General features: G+C 38.6%; 1 protein-coding gene across 5 annotated transcripts in view; it reads left to right on the top strand.

Annotated features, from left to right (window-relative positions):
- Nhs (NHS actin remodeling regulator) overlaps positions 1-21,825 on the top strand; it is a 338,149-nt gene extending 316,324 nt beyond the window's left edge. For 3 of the 5 annotated variants that reach the window (XM_078035083.1, XM_040292156.2, XM_078035086.1), the window contains 6 exons: positions 4,779-4,841; positions 6,864-7,056; positions 9,674-9,805; positions 10,806-13,769; positions 14,062-14,188; positions 17,655-21,825. In XM_078035083.1, coding sequence (XP_077891209.1) covers positions 4,779-4,841; positions 6,864-7,056; positions 9,674-9,805; positions 10,806-13,769; positions 14,062-14,188; positions 17,655-18,261 — 4,086 coding nt within the window. In that variant the 3' untranslated portion in view covers positions 18,262-21,825. Of the gene's footprint in view, positions 1-4,778; positions 4,842-4,866; positions 5,661-6,863; positions 7,057-9,673; positions 9,806-10,805; positions 13,770-14,061; positions 14,189-17,654 lie in introns of those variants that run through there. The other 2 variants (XM_040292179.2, XM_078035084.1) reach the window with 2 other exon arrangements.
- The last annotated feature ends 845 nt before the right edge of the window (positions 21,826-22,670 follow it).

Below are 22,670 nucleotides of genomic sequence, written 5' to 3'. Positions count from 1 at the left end.
CAAAAGCATAGGATGTCCCTTAAGCTTCTATGTATCTCATTTGCCCCCATGGTTGTTCACGTTGGTGAGTGTTGGAATTGAAAAGAGGGGAAGAAGGAAGCATAGGATGAATTTAAAATGTCACAAAATATATTTGGAACAAAAGCACAGTGCCAGCCAGTGGGAGATGTTGAGACACTCTCAAAGGAATAAAAATGCTATGTCATCATAGTAATAATAGTGACATGTGAAGAAGGCATTGCCAGATTTCTTTAAGCCTTTGAGAAAGATCAAAGCAGTTCATATTGATGTATAACACATCCACACACACTCCTGTGTAGAAGAATCGGAGGCAGATGGGAGCTCCTCCATCTCACAGATGGACCATAGTATGTGCACGAATGCAGGGACTTGGTCTAAAGACAAATAAACCTTGTGGTAAAGTGACAATAAGAGCCCATATGGCCTCACTAGAAATCCAGTGTGGCTTTCAACTGACATATTTGCTCTAGGGTTTTACTCCTGTATCCAAATGTAGTGTAACACCTAGTCTCCAGTAAACATTTCTCATGTTTAAGACAGCATGATAGTAATAAATCAGCTCTGAAAGTTGACTGCTATAAATGCCATGTGGTATCAGTTAGATCACAAACCAAAGCCAATTTTCAAAACATTTCCTGCTGGAATACCCACAACATTTTAACAGATGTCTTTTGGAAAGTTTTGATGCAAAATAGGCCCCCATCAGCATATAAAATAAAACCCAAAAGAAAGTAAGATATGGAATGGAGAGATTATTTTTTCTTCTAGCTTTAAGAGAAAGATTAGGGGAAGTCTTGAAATCTTTGGAGAAATACTTGTTCACAGGCACAAAAGTGAAGAAATGAACTTTCTCACACACATACCACAAGAAAGATTGGGTTTTGAAAATATTCTTTCAGTATCCATCGAAGAAATTTCTTTGACTACTTTTTTTAGAAATATATATTCTTAGGGACTGGGGCTATAGCTCAGTGGTAGAGCGTTTATCTCACATATGCAAGGCACTGGGTTCAATCTTCAACACTACATAAAAAAATAAATAAAGACATTGTGTCCATCCACAACTAAGTGTGTGTATATATGTATTTTTATATATGTTTTAAATTTTTATATTTTAATTATTATATTTTATATTATAATTATATTTATTATAATTATTTAGTTATTATATTTTATATGGTGTCTACAACTAAAATGTAAAAATTTAAAACACGCACACACACACACACACACACACACTTAGTTGTGGATGGACACAATACCTTTATTTTATATATTTATTTTTATATGGAGCTGAGGATCAAACCCAGTGCCTCATATGCGCTAGGCAAGTGCTCTACCGCTGAGCCACAACCCCAGCCCCTTCTTTGACTACTTTTGAGTATAATGCTTGTTCTTTTTTGTTCTGAACAATGGTCTTAAGTTTAGCGCTGGCTTTTGTGGAAGCAATCTCAGTAGAAGCTAGGGAAAGGATTTGAGGGGCCTGTTGGGGCCAGCAGAGACAGAAATGGAGTGAAGGCATCAAAGAAGCATCTTTTGTCAGGGACTATGTGATTCTATAATGTTGCAACTTGGAGTTTGGCCTCTCAAAATCAGTGTAGGAAGGCCAGAATGGGACCCTGAAAAAGGAGGGAGAAATTATTCTTTTTTTTTTTTTCATTTTTCAACAGCAGTTTGTTGTAAAAAAAAAAAAAAATCAATAGTGAAGAAAAGTTGAAACAATCATATATATGCCCATGAGGGAAAAATTGTTTATATTTTGAATCTGACAGTTTGTTTCTACTGGGACTGATTTTGACGCTCATCAAAGAAATGTTCTTGAATAAATGAATGAGTGGTCTCCTAACATTCTTCCCACACTATTTTTGGGAAAGCCAAAATTGTTCTCTGACACTCCTACACAGAGTGATAATTCCAAAATCAAGAGTCCCTGTGGTCTGCTTCTATTATCTGTTGTTTTGGATATTTCTTATTCATGCTGTCTTATCTCTTTCCTGTGCTTTGTTATCTTTGACTTTATACTAGAAGTTATACTGAAAAATTATATGTGGGTGGGAATAATTTGATATTTTTTCTTTAGGAGGGATTTTTGTTTGCTTTTTCCAGGCACTCGGGAGTGCTAGCAGTACAACAAATATTTATGGATGGTGGAAATGCAGTTATGAACAAGAAATAGTCTTTCTCTGAATGAGCAATAGGATCCATTTAAATAGAAACCATTAAAAATAATTTAGTTCATACAAGTTTGATCAGCATCCAGCTTTTCCTAACAGTATCCATCAGCACCTGTTAAAGAGTGGCATGCTGGGCTGAGCAGAGATACTCTGATGTAACACTTATCCCTCTCTTGCAGTCTTATTTCTCAGATAATTTAGGAAAAAAAATGTCTATGAGCTGATTATTGTATTCATCATAGAAAAATCTAATCCGAAATAATCAGAGCAAATTATTTCCTTTGACCAAACATCCAAGAAAGAAGACATTTTAAAATACTATGCTAAGGCAGTTATTAATTCATGGCAGAAATAAAACCATAACACATGTCAATATTATAAATGGAAATCTGCAGACCATCTGCATAGGGACTCAAATGTTTGTATCTAGGTGGAGGAACTGATGAATACAGCCCTTCTATACCCATGCTCAAAGTATTCAGTTTCAGCCCTCACAAGCTAGAGGTTGGAGCTATTATCAAAATACTAGAGAGGCTGACTAGTTGATGAGGAATCTGCTATGGAATGGAACCCAAGGAGACCACAACTCAATCATAGTGACCAAAAAACATGTACTAATTCTCTGGGCTTAGCCATGACCATCTAACTCATTTCCAGGTGTTGCTTCTGCTAGTTTAATTTTGTGGACAGGTTTCTTAAATGAATAAAAAAATAAACCCACTCCTCACCCATCACTAACTGTAAAAAAAATGCTCAACAGGAAAGCTGACTTAGGAGATTTATAATGAACGACCAAAATTTATATATTAATATCATTCATGTTTTCTGACCAGTAGTAGTTTCCTGCTGTGAGTTCTTAAAAATCCTTTCACGTTTCTTTGAAGCAGATTCCTTTTCCATGTAAGCTTTACTTTTAGGTTCCCTATTTCCATGAGTTTTCTCTCTACTTTACATACCCCAGTGTCTTACTTGACACCTCTACATCATTACCTGTGAGTGATTTTTAGGAGAAAACCAGGTTAGTGTCTGAATTCAGGTCAAATCTAAGACATCTGTCGAAATGGTCACTTTCAGTGAGGAAGCCATAACCCTACAGAATCATTAATTAGTTCTTAAATAATATTTATGCCAAAGTTAACTGGGCCTGAGGAGATGACATTTACTCTGCTTAAAAAAATAAATGAGTAACCCTGTCAATTAAAACTTAGAAACTTAAGATAGAATTAGACCTTGAGTGCCCCCCACCCAAAATGCATGTTTGATACAGACTTAAGAATAACTAGGCTCAGTAGCCATCCATACTGAGCCTCTGGGGCAATCAAAGGTTGTTTGTGGTTTCCTGTCTTTGTTTTCACCTATCCCTTAGGTGATTTTGTATAGGCTTCCTCCTGAGATCTTGAGATGCCTCTTACTTTGAGTTTCTCTTCACTGTTAAGACACACAGAAATGGTATCATCCATCCAAGAGCACAAATATTTTGTTGAGCTCTTAAAATGAGGGAGGCACTTTGTTGGCATCATAGAAGACTTAAAAGGAAAATTCTATATGGCTTTTCTAGGAATTCACAATCTACTAGATAAAAAAGGCACATCCAGGGATGATTCATATTACATTAAAGGTATGCCATAGGGTAAGTACTATAAAGGATGCCTAAGCAAATCCAAAGCTGGTATGGTTTAGTATTTAAAAGAGTTTGAATGCCTTTCTGAGTAGTTCCTGAAAAGGGACTATTACCAGATTATTCTCCACACAAGACTGGGACATAATTTTTAGGGCTCAGTATAAAATGAAAATGCAAGGTCTCTTACTCACAAAAAAAAAAAAAAGAATTTCAAGACAGTGACAGCAGGACATTAAACCAAGTGTAGGGGCCTTCTGACTATGGGGCTCTGTGGGACTGCATAGGACACATGCTCATGAAACTGGCTGGTCTAAATATAGTCTGTAAAGGAGAAGCAAATTTGAGCAGTCTAGAGGAAATTATACACAGGAAATTTTGTTCCAAGTAGTTCATAGAAAAGTAAAATTACTCTAAGGAAAAAAATAATTTGGTCTTTCCCAAATTAGCAAATGGGGTTGAGATCTAAAAGATGCAAAGGCATTTTCATATATATGTATATATTTCACAGCTGCAAAGTAAGGGTAATAATAATAATAGTTGTACTAGTTAGTAGTTCACACTAACATATAGAACTTATTAAGTGTCAGGATTCTTCTAAACAGATTACATATATTTTCTTATTTAATCCTCAAAATAGCCCTGGAGGGTAAATGCTGTTATTTTCCTACCTTATTACAGATGAGGAAACTGGCCTTAGAGAAGCTGAATAACTGCACCTGGTCGGTCACACAGAAAATAAGCCAGGTAGCCAGGATTTGAACTCAGGAAGTCTTGACTCCAGAGTCTGGGTCCTTAGCTGCTATTTATGCTACCTTGGAAGGATGGAAGGAAGGACAGACAGATGGAAGGGAGATACCCTAGTATATTCATTCATTAATATCATAGATTTGGCCTAACCAAGATTATACTGTGTGTACATTTTTTAATTTTTCTTTTCTTTTTGCATTATTTCATGTTCATAGTTTAACAGCACCCGTTCGCCCTCCCCCACTGAGTGTTGCCACATGGCCCCATGGAGTAGAAAGGTATTGGTTCTGAGAACATTCCTTCACAGCCCTATCCTATACTCTCTTCAGAAGCTCTCCCTTTCTTCTCTCCTTTAACTTTATTGCAAACTCTCTTCTAACTAACAGTTGTTCTTTTAAATTCAATTGAAAGAGCGGTATTTTCCTAACTTGAATTAAACAAAATATAATGGAGACAGCCATAGCATTGGACTTTTCCCCCATTTACTGCCCCCCTCCAAGTTGTAATTTGCGGCTCTGTTCAATATGGGCAACGCCTACTGGCTGCTGCCGCTGCAGTTGCAAGGAAAGAAATTCCAACTTGCCCTATATTTTTCAGAACTGTAAAGTTTCAGCTTTTCAAATCGAAAACAGAGATCAGGATAAAAGGATTCTCTGGCAGTCAATTGTCCCTGTCACCATGAAATAAAAGTGCTTTTGGCTGCTGGTCAGAGCCAGTAGTCAGGTCACTATCCTTTAGTCCTTTCCAGGTCCATTGTTATTCAAGGAAGGAATCGCCTACCAAATGAGGCCTCTGGTGGTGGGGGTGTCTCTAAGTTCAGCTCTTGCTTGCTTCAGCCCTAACCCACCCCCCTCCTCTCTTTTTGCATGCACCAAACTTTTTTTTTTTTTCTTTTTTGGAAGTTACCTAGGAAACAAAGTCTTTTGTGCTCCAACTTTATTTGAGCTATTCGCTTCGCTGGGAATCTGCACAAAAGCTGAAGAGAGAAAGAAGGTTGCAATATTTTATTAAAACGTTCATGGCGAACACATTTTTCCCAAGGGGGGAATCATATCCTGTTGGGTGTGTTGGGGGGCTTTGCAGAAACCTCGGATAAGGTAAGTAAATAGTGGGAGTTAGTTTAAACAAGTGATTCTAGAATCCGTTCTTTAAAGGGACTTGAGAATAGTTCATTTGACAATACGTGAAATCCTCTGAGTCAGCAGGCAAGATGTTTCCAAATGTGAAGAGAATTTTTTTTTAAATGATCCTGATTTTAGAACAGAATATTAGATATTTAAGCAGAGTGTTATCAAAACCTTACTGGAATAAGAGGAAAAAGTATTTCTTTTATACAGATACCCCCTTTTTCCAAAACATATAAAGAAATAAAACTAGGTTCAGTAGTGAAAATTGGGTCTTTTAGTAATCTGGTTTAGAAATCCAACCCTGAAATCAAAACTGGGATGTAACTTTTTTAATAACCTGGGCCAGGTGCCCAATCCTGAACAGAAGTTAGACAATATTAATATTCATCAAAGGTTTGAATGGAGAATTTTCAAATATCATATAGAAATGAAAACCTCTTACTACACAGCTGAAAGAAGTTTTATAGGGCAAAGCCGAAAGAAAATAAACTAGGACTGTTGTATTCTTCCAAATTTGAAAAAGAAACCCACTTGACTCTTTTTCCCCAGTAATAGCAATTGTATTTTCCATTAGAGTTGGTGGGGGGGTCTCTTCTCTTTGCTTTTCATTGTGCATACAGTGTTGATGAAACTGAGTTCTTAAAATATTATTCATAAAAGCTTTCCTCCTGCACTGAAATTAACTTCTTGTATTTTAAAGGCCTCTCAGATTAGGTTGGCTTGTCCTTCGGATGATGTGTTCTGGAATGTCTCCCGACTCCAGGTTTTCTGGCACATTTTCTGAGCCTTTGGCACATCTTCCTTTGATCCCAAGATTTTTGATAGAAATTTGTGGCAAGATAAATAGCCAGAAAGCAGATCTATTTTTTCCTTAGATGTCTCCTTCAGTTTGAAATTTGGGACTTTCTGACTACCTTGTCTCTCTTCTTAATTCCTTTTAACTGAAGAGCATGTTCGTTTGGTCCATGTTTTCTTTTTGTGTTGCTTCACTATTGAAATAATACTTTCAAGTAGTTGTGCTTACTAACTATTTCTGGGAATTCTTCCTTTGTCCTAAAAGCATATTTCTGACCTTGTTTTTTTTTCTTTTTTCTTATCTAAACTGTGAAATTCCTTATATGTGTGCTTATGCATAAGCTGTGATGACTGAATCTGAATGTACTTCCTTTGCAGTCCCACCCCCCAGAGGACGAAGATACAGATGTCATGTTAGGGCAGAGGCCGAAAAACCCAATACACAATATCCCCTCTACACTGGACAAGCAGACCAACTGGAGCAAAGCGCTACCTCTCCCAACGCCAGAGGAGAAGATGAAACAAGATGCCCAAGTGATTTCTTCTTGCATTATTCCCATCAATGTCACTGGTATCGTTCTCTTGTTGTTGTTTTTTCCCCTTTAGGGGCAGTTGGGTCAGAATATTCTGTGTATTAAATCTGTGCTGTAGGGCTAGGCATTAAGAATACCATTTTGTAAATAAATAACACCTTTTTTTTTTTCATCCAAATGCAACCCAGGAGATGCTCAATAGGCTATTGTCAGGTTTGGAACATCCATTTGCATATGTTCTGCAGGGCTACTTGTTATGTAAATGATGGACAGTTTCTTTTTGAAAAAAAAAATCAGCAAATAGCTCTTTGGCCCTAGCTTACTGAAATAAGGAGAAAGCAGCAGTGATTAATCATATGATAATGATGTGTGGCACCCACGGAAAGAAAACAGCATAACCCAGGTTTCTAAAACAGCAAGTTGACCAACTAGAAAAATCTGTTTTCATGCTTCCTTTGATGAAGGTAGGATTGAAAAAAAAAAAAAAAAAGACCATTTAATTTTAGGGATTTTTGACCTAAATACATAAATGAACGCTAAATTCTATTTTATAACTAGCAAGCCTGTCTTCTTTTCACTCTCTGTTTTCCTCCTTCTGGGTATAAGAGTTTGAATATTAGTCTAGGTGGAATGAAAGCCTAGCTGGAATTTTCTTCAATGTTTTTTTTTTTATATAATTGTGAATTCCAGAACTGGATCTCATCATCTTAAATTGTAAGTCAAATAATGATATAAATATTCTAACTTTCAAAGATAGAATTTAAATGATCTATCCATTGGGCTTTCTTTAAACATCTCTAGTAGTGATGTTTTAACTTATTTATTTATTGAAAATTTCAAACAGTCATGTTATGACTGATTTTCATTTTGATTTCATGTGACAAAAGATTTAATGTCCCTTAAGATGCATTTTGGACACAGCTATTATTAACCCCACTCAAATTTCTCCCACATAGAGCAGGAAGCAAACAGACCAGGTACGTGGGACAGATATTTTTTCCTCAAGAAAAAAAAAAAGGAGTTCTAGTTGATTGGCCGGTTGTGAGCTGGGAGTTAATTTTTCTGATGACCTATTCAACTTGTAGGAAAATTTATTCTAAAGATGTGTGATTATCTGATCTCTGTAATCTAAATGGGGTGTATTAGGGTTTTGGCACCCTCTTAAACTAATTTTCAGTTCTGGGAACATCTGATGATTAGCAGCACCTGCTCCCTTCCTGGCACTGTAAGTAAAATCTTGTTTTCAAATTCAGTCCTGTGATTATGGGCTATCGTCTATGATTAGGAAAAAGGGTAGATTTCTCCTTCTGCTTTATTTTAGGAAATCCCAGACTAAAGCCTAGATCAGACATTGATTTCAAGAGCTTTAATGAGGATGTCATTATTGCTGTCCACATAACACAATGTCTGTGCCTGTGTATCACCTATTCTATAATCATTAACAGCAAAATGAAGCATTTTAAATTTTTGGTCAGAACTAAGAAAGGAAAATTTCGTTAGTAAAAATTATCCGATAGTATTATAATTATTCATCATGTGATACAGATTTTTCAAAGTGAATTCTAGAAACTGTTGGCCCTATAAGCAGAACTCAACTGCTTCATTATACAGCTGAACCAAGATTTGTATTGCCATCCCCATGCTTAACAATCAGGATAAAGGATGAGATGACCAAATTCATGACATTTTGGCTGTTTGAGATGAAGCACACTCTGAAAAATTCAACGTGCATGCCTGTGCCAGGAAGAGTTTGAGTTCTTTGCCTCCCACCTCATTGTTCTAGTTTTGATAGGACTGCATGTAGTGTTGGTAATATGAGTAAAGAGAGAGAAACTAATGAGCATCAAGATTGGTCCTTTGTAGTTATAAAGACAAACAAACAAATGGCATAAAGATTAAGAATTGAAACTTTACAGATGGAACAGAAGGGATCCATTCAAGTGCAGAACTGAGGACTGCCCTATATGTTTATTTCATATTGATAGGACAGCTGGTGCTAAACCAAAAAGCATCCAGTTTAGTTAGTGGAAGAAAATAGTTACGTGATGATTTAAGAAAACAAATCCAATAAGCTGCTGTGTGTGTGTGTGTGTGTGTGTGTGTGTGTGTGTGTGTGTGTGTGTGTACACGTGCACACGCCTACACAACTAGAGGCTAAGGTTTGGGCACAGGAGGTGGAGGGGAAAAAGACTCACAAAGATGCTTTTAATAAAGAAATGGGTCAGGATATGTTAGCTGAACTAATTCAGGTTAACATCTTGGCTTTGAATCTACTATGCAAAGGTATCAGTTTCAGAGAGCCCAGAAATAGACCAGTAAATAATAGTAACCAAAGGTTATAAATCCTTAAGGAGCCATTTTCTGTGTGAGAGTGATTTTTTGATGTCTATTTCTCTTTTCTTTCTTTTGATTTCTCTCCTTTGATTGTTACTTTTGGCAGTGCGAGCTGTTGTGGAGAGCACCCTTTAGAAGTAAAGCTTAATGTACTGCAACATAATTTAAATAAGAGCTGAATAAGGGCTCCCTTATATTTGTTCACAGGCTTAATCCAAACTCTTCCCTCACTTCCAATCAATAAATATCACTGTGTTCCAAGCAAATGAAAATTTGTTTGCCATTTCTAAAGGCTAATGAGACCTATTTTGTGGGTTGCAGGAGTTGGTTTTGACAGAGAGGCTAGTATACGCTGCTCTCTTGTTCATTCACAATCTGTACTACAGCGGAGACGAAAATTGAGGAGGAGGAAAACCATCTCGGGTATCCCTAGAAGAGTTCAACAAGAAATAGGTGTGGTATAAAAAATGCTAATGGTTTCTGTCTAGTGCAGATTATGAGGAGGTAAAATGGAAGCCAGCCTTCAACTGGCTTCCTTAAAAATACTACATGTTTTAACTGGTAGAGGTTTGGAAATGGTGTGTATTTGTTTTGTATTCAGCAAGTCAGGCAGTATTACTTTTTTTAACTCTCTGTTCTTGACTATAATGGTTTAAGTATAAAGTATAGATGTGGGCATATACACTCAAGTTTTGTGATTGAAATGTAATATTTGCTAATTTTTAAATGTTAAGGAAGAAAACACTAAAAATTTTTAATTTTTAAGGTAGAAATTATGAATAAAAAGTAATACGATTCAATGTAAGATATTTTTTGGAAAATTGTAACTTCATTTAAAGACAGATATACTTTTACAGCATTAGTTATTTTAAAAAGTAACAAACAGACTCAAATATTGAATATTGAAAATATGGTACTTTTGGTGACACTTTTCTGTTCTGTTCAATGTGTTTAGAATATCTCTGCCTAGGTTTTAAAAATCGCTATTATGGTAGCTTCTCTTGTAAATAAGATTTTCATTTCTTCTAACAAAGTCTATGATTTTCATTTTATTATGTTTATATTACAAAATACAAATAAAAAGTAGTATTCAAGAAGATAAAATGTACTTTAGTTAAAAAATGTTGTCACTTTCTGGTGCAAATCAATGTGGTAGTAAAGAGAGATCATAAGATATAAAAGCATATCTTCTCTTACTATACATACATATATATGTGTATGCATTTATTTATATATAGATTGATAGAGAAACAAGGATAGAAACAGAGAAAGGCAGAAAGCATTTTAACTTTCTCCTAATTTGATTTCTCCTAATATTGATTTTTATTGATTTTATATTTTATTGATTTTTTTCTGTAAGAGAAACTTACATGCCAGCCCACAGATCTGTGGCTATCTCTCAATTAGTCTGTTGATGTATTAAATATCTCACCGTGCTTTCCATGTGCCCTAGATTCTGATGAATCACCAGTGGCCAGGGAAAGGAATGTGATTGTGCACACAAACCCAGATCCCTCCAACACTGTCAACAGGAGGTCCGGAACCAGAGACTCGGAGTGCCAAACTGAGGATATTCTAATTGCTGCCCCATCCAGAAGGAGAATCAGGGCTCAAAGGGGTCAAAGCATTGCAGCTTCCCTTTCTCATTCTGCTGGCAACATTTCTGCGCTAGCAGACAAAGGTGACACCATGTTTACTCCTACAGTGAGCAGCCGTACAAGATCTCGGAGCCTTCCTCGGGAAGGTAATAGAGGTGGAGATGCTGAACCCAAAGTTGGTGCTAAACCCTCAACATATGAAGAGGAAGAGCCTTTCGTGGGTGACCATGAAAGAACCCCTAATGACTGCAGCGAAGCTCCAAGCAGCCCAAGTACACAGGAACACCAGCCTGCTTTGGGCCTGGCCTGTTCTCAGCATCTTCACAGCCCCCAGCACAAGTTAAGTGAGAGGGGGAGGTCACGTCTGTCCCGAATGGCTGCTGACTCTGGCAGCTGTGACATCTCCTCCAACTCAGACACCTTTGGGAGCCCTATCCACTGCATCTCCACGGCTGGCGTCCTCCTCAGCAGCCACATGGACCAGAAGGATGACCACCAGTCATCCAGTGGGAACTGGAGTGGGAGCAGCTCCACATGCCCCTCACAGACCTCAGAAACAATCCCTCCTGCAGCTTCTCCTCCCCTCACTGGCTCTTCACACTGTGACTCAGAGTTGTCATTAAACACAGCCCCTCATGCTAACGAGGACACCAGTGTCTTTGTGACAGAGCAGTACAATGACCATTTGGATAAAGTGAGAGGCCACCGGGCAAACTCCTTTACCTCCACTGTTGCAGATCTGCTGGATGACCCTAGCAATAGCAACACAAGTGACAGTGAGTGGAATTACCTGCACCACCATCACGATGCCTCCTGTCACCAAGATTTTAGTCCTGAGCGTCCGAAGGCAGATAGCCTGGGCTGCCCAAGCTTCACAAGCATGGCCACTTATGACAGCTTTCTGGAAAAGTCTCCATCGGACAAAGCAGATACCAGCTCTCACTTTTCAGTAGACACAGAAGGATACTATACCTCCATGCACTTTGACTGTGGGCTCAAAGGTAATAAGAGCTATGTCTGTCATTATGCAGCCATGGGTCCAGAAAACAGCCAGGGCGTTGGTCCTGGTCTTCCAGACTGTGCCTGGCAGGACTACTTAGATCACAGGAGGCAAGGGAGACCAAGCATCTCTTTCAGGAAACCAAAGGCAAAGCCTACCCCACCTAAACGTAGCTCATCGTTGAGGAAGTCCGATGGAAATGCAGATGTTCCTGAGAAGAAAGAACCAAAGATAAGCAGTGGTCAGCACCTGCCTCACAGTTCCAGGGAAATGAAGTTGCCTCTTGATTTCTCCAACACGCCTTCTCGAATGGAAAACGTCAATCTTCCGACCAAGCAGGAACCTTCTTGGGTGAACCAGAGCGAACATGGAATGAAGGAACCTCAGTTAGACACCTCAGATATTCCACCATTCAAAGATGAAGGTGCTGAATCAACTCACTATGCAGACCTCTGGCTTCTAAATGACTTGAAAACAAATGATCCTTATAGATCCTTATCTAATTCAAGCACTGCTACGGGTACCACAGTTATCGAGTGCATCAAATCTCCAGAGAGCTCTGAATCCCAAACATCACAGTCAGAATCAAGAGCCACCACCCCATCTCTTCCTTCTGTTGACAATGAATTTAAACTGGCATCACCAGAAAAGCTGGCTGGCTTGGCTTCTCCGTCAAGTGGCTACTCAAGCCAGTCTGAAACACCAACATCCTCTTTCCCTACAGCCTTCTTTTCAGGTCCATTGTCTCCTGGAGGTAGCAAAAGAAAACCTAAAGTCCCAGAAAGGAAATCCTCACTCCAGCAACCCTCTTTAAAAGATGGAACCCTCTCACTGAGTAAAGACCTTGAACTTCCAATTATACCTCCTACTCATCTTGACCTAAGTGCTCTTCATAATGTCTTGAATAAACCATTCCACCACCGTCACCCATTGCATGTTTTTACTCATAATAAGCAAAACACAGTAGGAGAAACGCTGAGGTCAAATCCTCCACCGTCCCTTGCAATTACACCGACAGTCCTGAAATCTGTTAACCTTAGGTCCATCAGTAAGTCTGAAGAAGTTAAGCAAAAAGAAGGCAACAATACAGATCTCCCCTACTTAGAGGAAAGTGCTCTCACAATGGCTGCCTTATCTCCAGGTAAGATCAGGCCACATATGGCGAAGAAATCAGTATCACGGCAGTACTCTGCTGAAGATAGCATACTGTCCTTTTTAGATTCTTCTGCGGTTGAGATGGGACCAGATAAACTACATTTGGACAAGAACCCTCCTTTCGATGGGAAGAATCACTGCAATCCAGAAACTGTGACCTCAGCTGGTAGCAATCTTCTAGATTCAAATGGCATGAAAGACCAAATACAGATGGAGAGTGAGCCTATTCCAGAAAACATACCAACTAAAAACTGTGGGGTTTCCACAGAAGGATTTCAAAGGGTGTCTGCTGCCCGCCCAAATGGTTTGGACAGCAAAATAATACAGTATGGAGCTGGTCCAGATGGAGCACTAGAACAGAAGCCATCCTCTGAAGATCAGGAGGAAGGTGCACAACCTATGGATGTAATCACATCTCAGTCCAACTCACCAACTAGAACAATGGACATAAGCAACCAACTTAAGCATCAACTTGTTATGAGCCACCACCACGACAAAGTGCCTGGGACTATCCGCTATGAATCAGAGATATCAACTGTAAATTCATTTCCTGAAAAATGTTTTGAGCAGGAAAATATTGCTTCAGGTATTTCACCCAAAAGTGCCTCTGATAACAGCAGAGCAGAGGAGACCCAAGGAAATGTGGATGAGGCTTCACTGAAAGGTCAGTCATTGTTACTCATGTCATGAAAGAAATGTGACTTAGGGCATTTCCTATAGCATTTCTTTTTTATTTCTCCATAATATAGTACAGCCCTGGGTGTTGGTTTCCCTCCACTATTTCTTTTCATGTATTAAAACAACATAGATAAAAGCTTGTGTTATTGAGGAATTAAGCTTTGAAGATATATTTCTCATGTGAAAACTGGGGGTAACTCCTGTTTGATCCGCAAGTCAGTAGCATAGTAGTGTGCTGAGTAGCTGCTTCTTAAAGATAATTCTGTTCTTATTTTAAGAATCATCACCGAGTGATGACTCCGTCATCTCACCACTTAGTGAAGACTCTCAAGCTGAAGCAGAGGGTGTGTTTGTGTCTCCAAACAAACCTCGAACAACTGAGGATTTATTCGCTGTCATTCACAGGTGAGGCAATGTTACCAAGGCCCCAGGAACGAAGGGCACACAAAAGGTTGTGCTTCTTAAATTGCTTTTCATCAAATGCAAATAAGGAATGTCTTTTGAACTTACAAAACATTCAACAGAAACAAAAGCAAGCAAGGAAGAATTATTTTTCCAAATCAAATTGGTAGACTTACACAAAAATTGGGAAATGTGAATCTTTATATAGAGAGAGAGACCTCAATTGAGAGACTCTCATAATAATAGATGAGAGGAAGATGTTGGTTTTTCCCCCAGAAAAGACATTCTGCAACAAGTTTGTGAGAACAATTTGTAGTTATGTAACTTGGAATGAAAGTTCAAACTCCAGTAATCATTATGCGTGTGTGCGTGCGTGTGTGTGTGTGTGTGTGTGTGTGTGTGTGTGTGTGTGTGTGTTAGTCAGCATTGCATTGCTGTGACCAAAATACCCAACAAGAACAACTTAGAGGGAAAGTTTATTTGGAGTTCACAGTTCAGAGGTCTCAAACCATAGATGGCTGTCTCCATTGCTTTGGGCCCATGATGAGGGCAGAACATCATGGCAGAAGGGCATGGTGGAGGAGCACCGCTCCATTCGTGGCAGCCAGGAATGAGGGACACAGGGAAGAACAACTCTTCTAGGGTATATCCCCATTGACACACCTCCTCCAGCCTTAGTCAATCCATTCAAACTAGGATGGACCAATAAGGTTACATCTCTCACAATCCAATCATTTTACCTCCAGGCGTTCCTGCATTAACACAAGAGCTTTTGGGGGACACTCCATATCCAAACCATAACTCTGTGTGTGTGTGTGTGTGTGTGTGTGTGTGTGTGTGTGTATGTGTATGTTTGTGTGTTTTGTCTGTGATGCTGGGGATGGAACCTAGAGCCTCACACATGTTAGGCAAGTGCTCTACCACAGAGCTACACCCTAGCTCTTCTAATTTTTAAGTAATTTCTTGAACCTCAAGAAATATGCTCAAAGGTATAATCACACAGAGCAGAGCCAAATATGTTGATTCACCAAAACAATCAGGGGCCCAAGTTTGAGATAGTGTATATACCTGCCTGTTTCATAGCTTGGAACACCAATAATTGCTTTTTTTCTCTCTTCTTAAAACTTAAATTTCTTCAATAGTATTAGCCTCCATCTACAAAATTAGTGTCCATATCCATGAACAGGGGATGTCCTCTAAGTAGCTTTCCCAGGACAAGATTGTGCCTAAGCTGCTCATACACACTTTCTCATTTGGGCTCCTGTGCCCTTGTGATCAGTGGCTCATATTTGCAAGAATTACAAATTCATTACAGCTGGTAAACAAAGACTAGAGCAGGAGCTAGCTTTTGGAAAACACTCATATTCAACTAATCTAGCCAATTGTGTTGTGCCTACTTTCACAGATATGGCTGCCTTCTTACAGCAGGCCTTGGGGACCTAGGTGGAACTCCTAAGGGATAGAACTTGAGAATTATCTTTTCCACCATCTCATTAACTTAACATTTTTAAAGTTTTTTTTTTTTCAAGCAGCTTACAATCTTTTTATCCCTGGGATTCTATTTTTTAAAGAAACTTCTGTTTATGTAGTTCTCTCTTGAAGGAGCACTGTTTTTCAACAATTATTTTTTGCTTGTTTTGTTGTTGTTGTTTTGGTACTAGGGATTGAACCCAGGGTCACTTAACCACTGAGCCACATCCCCAGCCCTATTTTGTATTTTATTTAGAGACAGGGTCTCACTGAGTTGCTCAGCACCTTGCTTTTGCTGAGGCTGGCTTTGAATTTGTGATCCTCTTGCCTCAGCCTCCAGAGCTGCTGGGATTACTACAGTGTGCACCACTGTGCCCAACTTGTTTTGTTTTCATTTTCTTTTTTTTTAAATTTTAGGTTCCAATCATAAACTCCTCCTCATTACCTTACTAGCCACACTTCACTTGGCAGGTGAAAAATCTATTTGGTTTTCTTTACCCTCCTCATACTTTATCTTCGATCCTAGGACAAATTACTAATCTTCTACATAAATTAAGCCAAGTACTTATCCCTAAGGAATCATATGTTGTGTCTCAATGGCACACAGGATGAAAGTAGTGGAATCAGAAAGACCTAGATTTGAATTACTTCTGCCACTTTTTATGCAGTCTTGAATAAGTTAAAGCCTATGAACCTATCCAATTAGTGTAATGGTGATACCAACAGGTCATATATTTGATTTTGATGATAAGGTGATATTTTTGTGTCTAGAATATGATAGGTCAAAAGCAAAAGTTAGTTTGAAAATTCTCCCTTATGGGAGTGCCAGATACTATATGCAAGATATCAACCACAGAGGTTTCAGTGAATCAAAATCAGGCTGGTCTCCATTATAAAGCTCACATTTTCTTTACATTTTTTAAACTTAGTTTTTAGCTATAGGTGAACGCAATATCTTTATTTTACATTTACATGGTGCTGAGGATCAAACCCAGTGCCTCACGCATGCTGGGTGAGTGCTCCACCTCTGAGCCACATCCCCAGCCCTTCTTTACATATTTTTAAGTTGGTGAAAGAGCATGTTGCCAGCACTTTTCAATGAACTGAGTTATGCTGTAGATTCATTAAATTTATACCTGCTTGCTTATCAAAAGAAAATCAATAATATGATGATGGGTGCAGACTTATCGAGGTTGATAATCTTAGATTTGCAATTGTATAGGGTTTACTTATGTATTTACACCACAGAGATAAGAGTTAGTTTGATTCCTTGAGAGCTTGCAGTATATAAAGCTTTAAGAACTCCAGGGATGATCTAGATGCTGAATTCCTCACAGAGTTTGGCTTACCACTTAACATGCTGTTGGTGTTCCTGGGCAGCTATGGGAAATGATATTTGCAGCCAAAGATGAATTGATTTACTTAAAAAATCATTTAACTAATTTTTATGTGAAAATAGAAAGTTGTCTAATGCATCCCCATGTGTCTATCACCCAGACCCATTAACTATCAAACTAGGGCCAGTCCTGTCCCGTCCACTCTTCCAACTATTTGCTCTTTCTAATATTGTTTGGAAGTCAATTCTCAACACCAAAGCATTTCATCTACATTGTAGAGACAGATTCCATAAGAAAAAGCCACAGTCCTTCACCACATTTTAATAAAAAGTCAGATAGCAGTATTTTCTTAAGCCCCTGCAAAACATCCCAATAAATCCTCCTCTATAACCTCTAGCCCCAACATTGGCTGTGAAAAGGGCATCTGCAGAATGTAACTGATGCCCACCAGTCATAGGAGAATTTTCTTCAAACTGTGAGTGTCACAGGGCAAGGAATATATCTTACTCTTCATCTCTGTAGCCCTAATACTTAGTATCCTATCATATAGGACACACTCAAAATACTTTTCAAATAGATGTGTGAATGGAACTGAACTCTTTGCTTCAAAAAAATGTATGCGGACTCAGATTATTTGCTCCATTGTTTTCCTTTTCTTAAAGATCCAAGAGGAAAGTACTTGGAAGAAAAGATTCTGGGGACATGTCTGTTCGAAGCAAATCGAGAGTTCCCCTTGGCAGCAGTAGCAGCGGGGCCAGTTCTGTCACTTCGCCCAGCAGCAGCGTGACAACTGCAAACAGCCAGAGGTCTCCTGGTCTCATCTACCGCAATGCCAAAAAGTCCAACACATCCAACGAAGAGTTTAAGCTGCTACTCCTCAAGAAAGGCAGTCGCTCTGATTCCAGTTACCGCATGTCTGCCACTGAGATCCTGAAGAGTCCCATCCTGCCCAAACCTCCTGGGGAACTCACAGTGGAGTCCCCCCAAAGCACCGATGATGCCCATCAGGGATCCCCTGGGGCCGAGGCATTGTCCCCACTCTCCCCTTGCTCCCCGAGAGTCAACGCGGAAGGATTTTCCTCTAAGAACTTTGCCACCTCAGCATCAGCCAGGGTTGGACGTTCCCGGGCGCCCCCTGTAGCCAGCAGCAGCCGCTACAGTGTCCGCTGCCGGCTGTACAACACACCCATGCAGGCCATCTCAGAGGGAGAGACGGAAAACTCCGACGGGAGCCCACATGACGACCGCTCCTCCCAGAGCTCCACATAGGCCGCCTATGTCAGGCTGCCCCCAAACGCCCAAACCCTTAGTTCCAAGGGGATGTGGGGATGCTACAGAGGACTCCGGACAAGTAACAGGACTGGGGAGCATCACTGCTTAGCAACGGATTTCTAAATACATGCTGGGGAAACAAAAAGTGGTTTAGTCATTCTTGATTCGTTTCCATGTTTTGAGTAACTGCACTGTCTTTTCATGGTTTTTCTTTAGCTTAGTTTGATTTACCCAACCTCATTCCCCGTGATAATAAAGCATATAAAAATATCTAATTTTCATGAAACCTACCCAAGGTTTTTCCCAGAGCTGCCTATTCAAAAAAAAAAATAAAATAAAGCCCTCACTGTCATGATTCTTTAAGAAGATGAAATTACTCTGGAGGTTTGGTATTTTTTTACATTAAAATGAACAAAAGCAAAATTTAGAAGAAAGAAGTACACATATGTAAATACCATATTTTTGATAAAAATGTGTAAATAGGTTTATCAATGATGAGTGGACATGTGGCCAATTATCTACCGCACACCAACTGTTTGTAGAACACACAAAATAAAGTGTAATAACTGTATTCTGTGAATACCATTTTCATATCAATACCATATTTAAATGTCCACCGATAATTTCTGAGTGATGAAAACCTCAAACACGAATTTAAAACTGGTGAAATAAAGGAAACCTTGAGGTCATATACTAAAATGTGATTAATCTAAGATAAAGAATTCAGACCTAATCATTTTTATGACAAATTACAGCATAAACAAGCTAATAGCAACCTGTAGCTGTGATTTGCCATGTGGTCATTTGGACAGAATGAAAAGCATGCTTTTGACTTTTTTTTAGTCAACATGAGAGAAGTCATCATTCTCAACACAAAGCCCTGAAAAAACAGCATTTGACAGTGAGTGTCCTTTAGACTTTAATTTTTTCAATGGATTGCTTTAAAGAGAATGAGTAGGGAAACCAGTAGTTAATTTTAGGTTATGTTTTATATTAGGCTACTGGGGACATAAAAGGTCATAATCCAATGACTATAATCTTTAAAATCCTTCAACAGTTTAGCAATTAGCTCCAGGTTCTTAAACTAACAAAAATAAAATGTAAGCATGCCACAGAGCTATTGATTTATCAGTAAGTACCTGCAATGAGTTTTCAGTGAAGCTTTCTCTCTGTGCTGATGAGATTCATGCTACCTAAAAATTAACAGAAATGACACTGTGAACAATGTAGTTGGGAAATAGGTATGTGTATATGCATTATTTATATTCACTGTTAAACTGGGAATGGGGAACAGCTCTGGTTCACAATGCTACATACAACTGAGTTTTTGTCTGGTTTTACTATATCTGCTTGATGGCAAAGGGGGAGGGTGGCGGGTGGGAAAAGAACTGTCAGGGCAAGTGCTCTGATAAAATGAAGGCAGGGAAACAAGCTGAATTACTTGAAATTACTTGAATTTTCTTGTCTTAAAACTGAAAAAAAATGTAGTTACAAGTTGAAATCTGCAAGTGATTTTTACACCTCTGACTTTCACGTGAACTGATACTAATATTTGGAATCGTGTCAGAAATATAAGCAGCTATGTACTTAGAATAGGTTTTGAATGGGAGAGGTAGAAAGTAGAGAGAACTAAGAAGAGATATGGCCTATAAAAGACTAGAATGTGAGTAGAATGATAGACTACACCAGGGTTACCAAGAAATTGATATGCAGCTGGCTTTAAGCCCATGCAAGTGGTATTTGGAAAAGTAGGATGTGTGGAAAGGGGTTTGTGGTTTGGGATTAACTCAATTCAAAATGAAGGAGAAAGCCTGGTCTAAGAAGATACTGTCTTTCAATAGAAATGTGTTTTAAGATGTTACAGATTAAGAATTAGAGAATCTGATTGCTGTTGGTGTTTTGTTTGTTTGGAAAGAAAAAAAAATGTTTGGCTTCTACTATTTGTTTGTACTACCAAATTGTGTTACTTAATTTCTTGTCATTCTTGTATGTAAAAATGGGTGCTGGGGGTGGAGGGGTAGAGGAGGAGATTGAGAGGGGGTAGAGAGAGTGTGACAGGGAGAGAGAGAGCGAGAGAGTGTGTGTGGGTGTGTATGTGTGAACATGTGTACTGGGGATAGATAAGCTACCTGGTAAAGGGTTTGAACATTTACAAAGTGTTATACTTTTTATTAAAAGAAAAATGTTCTGGGGTTTGAAAAAAATGGACCATCATTTCTCATTGGAACACACTAATTAAGACAACCAGCATGGTTTGACACCACATGGGAACATGAACAGATCTGTCTCATGCTTCGAAAAGTACACTTGGCAAAATTTTAAAAATAAAGTTTTTAGACAAATGTGATAAGAAACCATCATTTCCAGTCACAATGGTGATCTTTTATAATTCTCATAAAAGCAGTTCGTTTGCAGTATGGCTTTTGCGTAGTTAGGGGTTTTTTAAGAGTGAAGAAAGAGATATGTGGGCTTTAAAAATGATTCTAAATCTTGAATAGAAAACATGGATTGGCTTTAATAAAAATGTCACCTTTTTATTATTGACATTAATTTAAGTAATGGTACCATATATATTTTAAAATACATATTGACTTGAATTGTAAGGCAATAAGATACCTTCTATATGATCACAGAACTAACCCTTATAAATATAGTTTTACTTATTTTGTTTACTCTAAAAATCTATAGCAGAGTTTCTCTATTTTATATTTCATAGATTTAAGAAAAACCCAAATAAAGATGGATTTTAAATTCACTGTGGAAAAGAGTATTGAGTAACTGAGTAAAAAAGCAAGAAATTCCTTAAGCATCTGGAATATTCTACATGGATTTGTTATGTAACAAACAAAACCAAGATTTAGAGCTGTCTTTAACATCACTGCTGGCTTGAAGCAGGTTACACACATTAGGTATTGTAAAGAACATCAACCTGAACTTTTCTTCTGTTGTTTGCACTGATGCTGATTTTTTTTTTTTTATGTTTATACAACAGGTCTATGTTGTGTAGGGGAGATTTTTTTTTTCTTTTTCCCCGACTTTTGATTTTGCTTTGATTTTGTTGTTGTTTTGTTTTGTTTTTGGCTAAGTAGAGGACATGGACTAGTTGTATAGCAAACAAAACATGCTGTTTGCTCTTGCCAAAGGTCAGTGTGTGGGTACATTTGCTGCAGTGGTGGCACTTAAGAACTAGATCCTGGCAAAGATTTAAAATTATGAAGAAGGTTACAGTGTAACTATTTTGGTACTAGAACCAGTTCATGCTGGCCGAAAAGACAATGGTTTATGGACTTGCATCCATTTTGTATTTTTGTAATATTTGTAAATATAAACTTTTTAAATTGTTGCAAAGATGGTTTCTTTTGTAAAATGTTTTCAACGTTTACATTCAATCCAAGCCTTTGTATATTTTAGAGCTGTGCAACACTTTAAGTCTTGTATTTATTTTTAGTAAAAACGGTGACAGTTTCATTGTGAACCCCTCTCAAAAAATGTATCAGAAAAGTTTGATTACCTAGAAAGTGTGTATAGAAACTGCAAATAAACGTGACTGCAATTAAACAACTCGTTTCTCTTCATGTTATAAAATTATATTCTTGGGTTTTACAAACAAAAAGTGGACATAAAGGAGGGATTTATCATGGCAAAAGTTGAAGCAAAAAATCTATAGTGGGCACTAAACTAGTTTCACGTTACATTTCCAACATTCAAGCTGTTTTCCTTGTAGTTCCTTTCTGGGCCAGGAAAAGAGCTGTGACTTGACTTTGAAACAACTGACTGTTTTGCTTTTGATAAATTACTCAGACTGTTCCTCCTTCCCAAGATGAGCATCCTTGATGCACGGAAGGCAATATGTCGCTAGGTAATGTGACGTACCCTTATTACATAGCATAGTTCTATGCCAAGTACTGTTCTAAGTGTTTCTTAGAACATATACTAAGTCCTGTTCCCCCTTCATATGTCCACTTTACAGAGAGGGAAACTGAACACAGGGCGGTTACTTGGCTTGCCCAAATCACAGAGCAACTCTGAGTGTTGACGCTGGGGTTCAAACAGCAAATATCGCTTCAGGACCTGTATTAGTTCTCTACTTCAGTGTTTGTGGGAGACTGGAATTGACTTTTCCCAAGTTCCTACCAGTCTTAGCACCTTAGCAAAGGCTCATTCCCTCTACCCAAATTGAAGCACTGACATGAACCCTTGGAATTCAGTCAACGTGGATGACGCTGGGGACTGGGAAGTGATGGGATTATATGTAAGCAACAGCAGGCTTCGAATAACCAAACAATGAAAGTGGGGAAGCCAAGCATCTAATGACCCTCAACCTCTCCAGCCTCCCGCTAGAACGGCTGTACCGCGGGAAAAGTTGCGCGTGCGCGTCGGACCTCCCGCGCAGCCGTAGAAACCTC

This window comes from Ictidomys tridecemlineatus, chromosome X, assembly GCF_052094955.1.
Source record: "Ictidomys tridecemlineatus isolate mIctTri1 chromosome X, mIctTri1.hap1, whole genome shotgun sequence".
Classification (NCBI taxonomy): domain Eukaryota; kingdom Metazoa; phylum Chordata; class Mammalia; order Rodentia; family Sciuridae; genus Ictidomys; species Ictidomys tridecemlineatus.
This window is presented reverse-complemented; position numbering and strand designations above follow the sequence as displayed.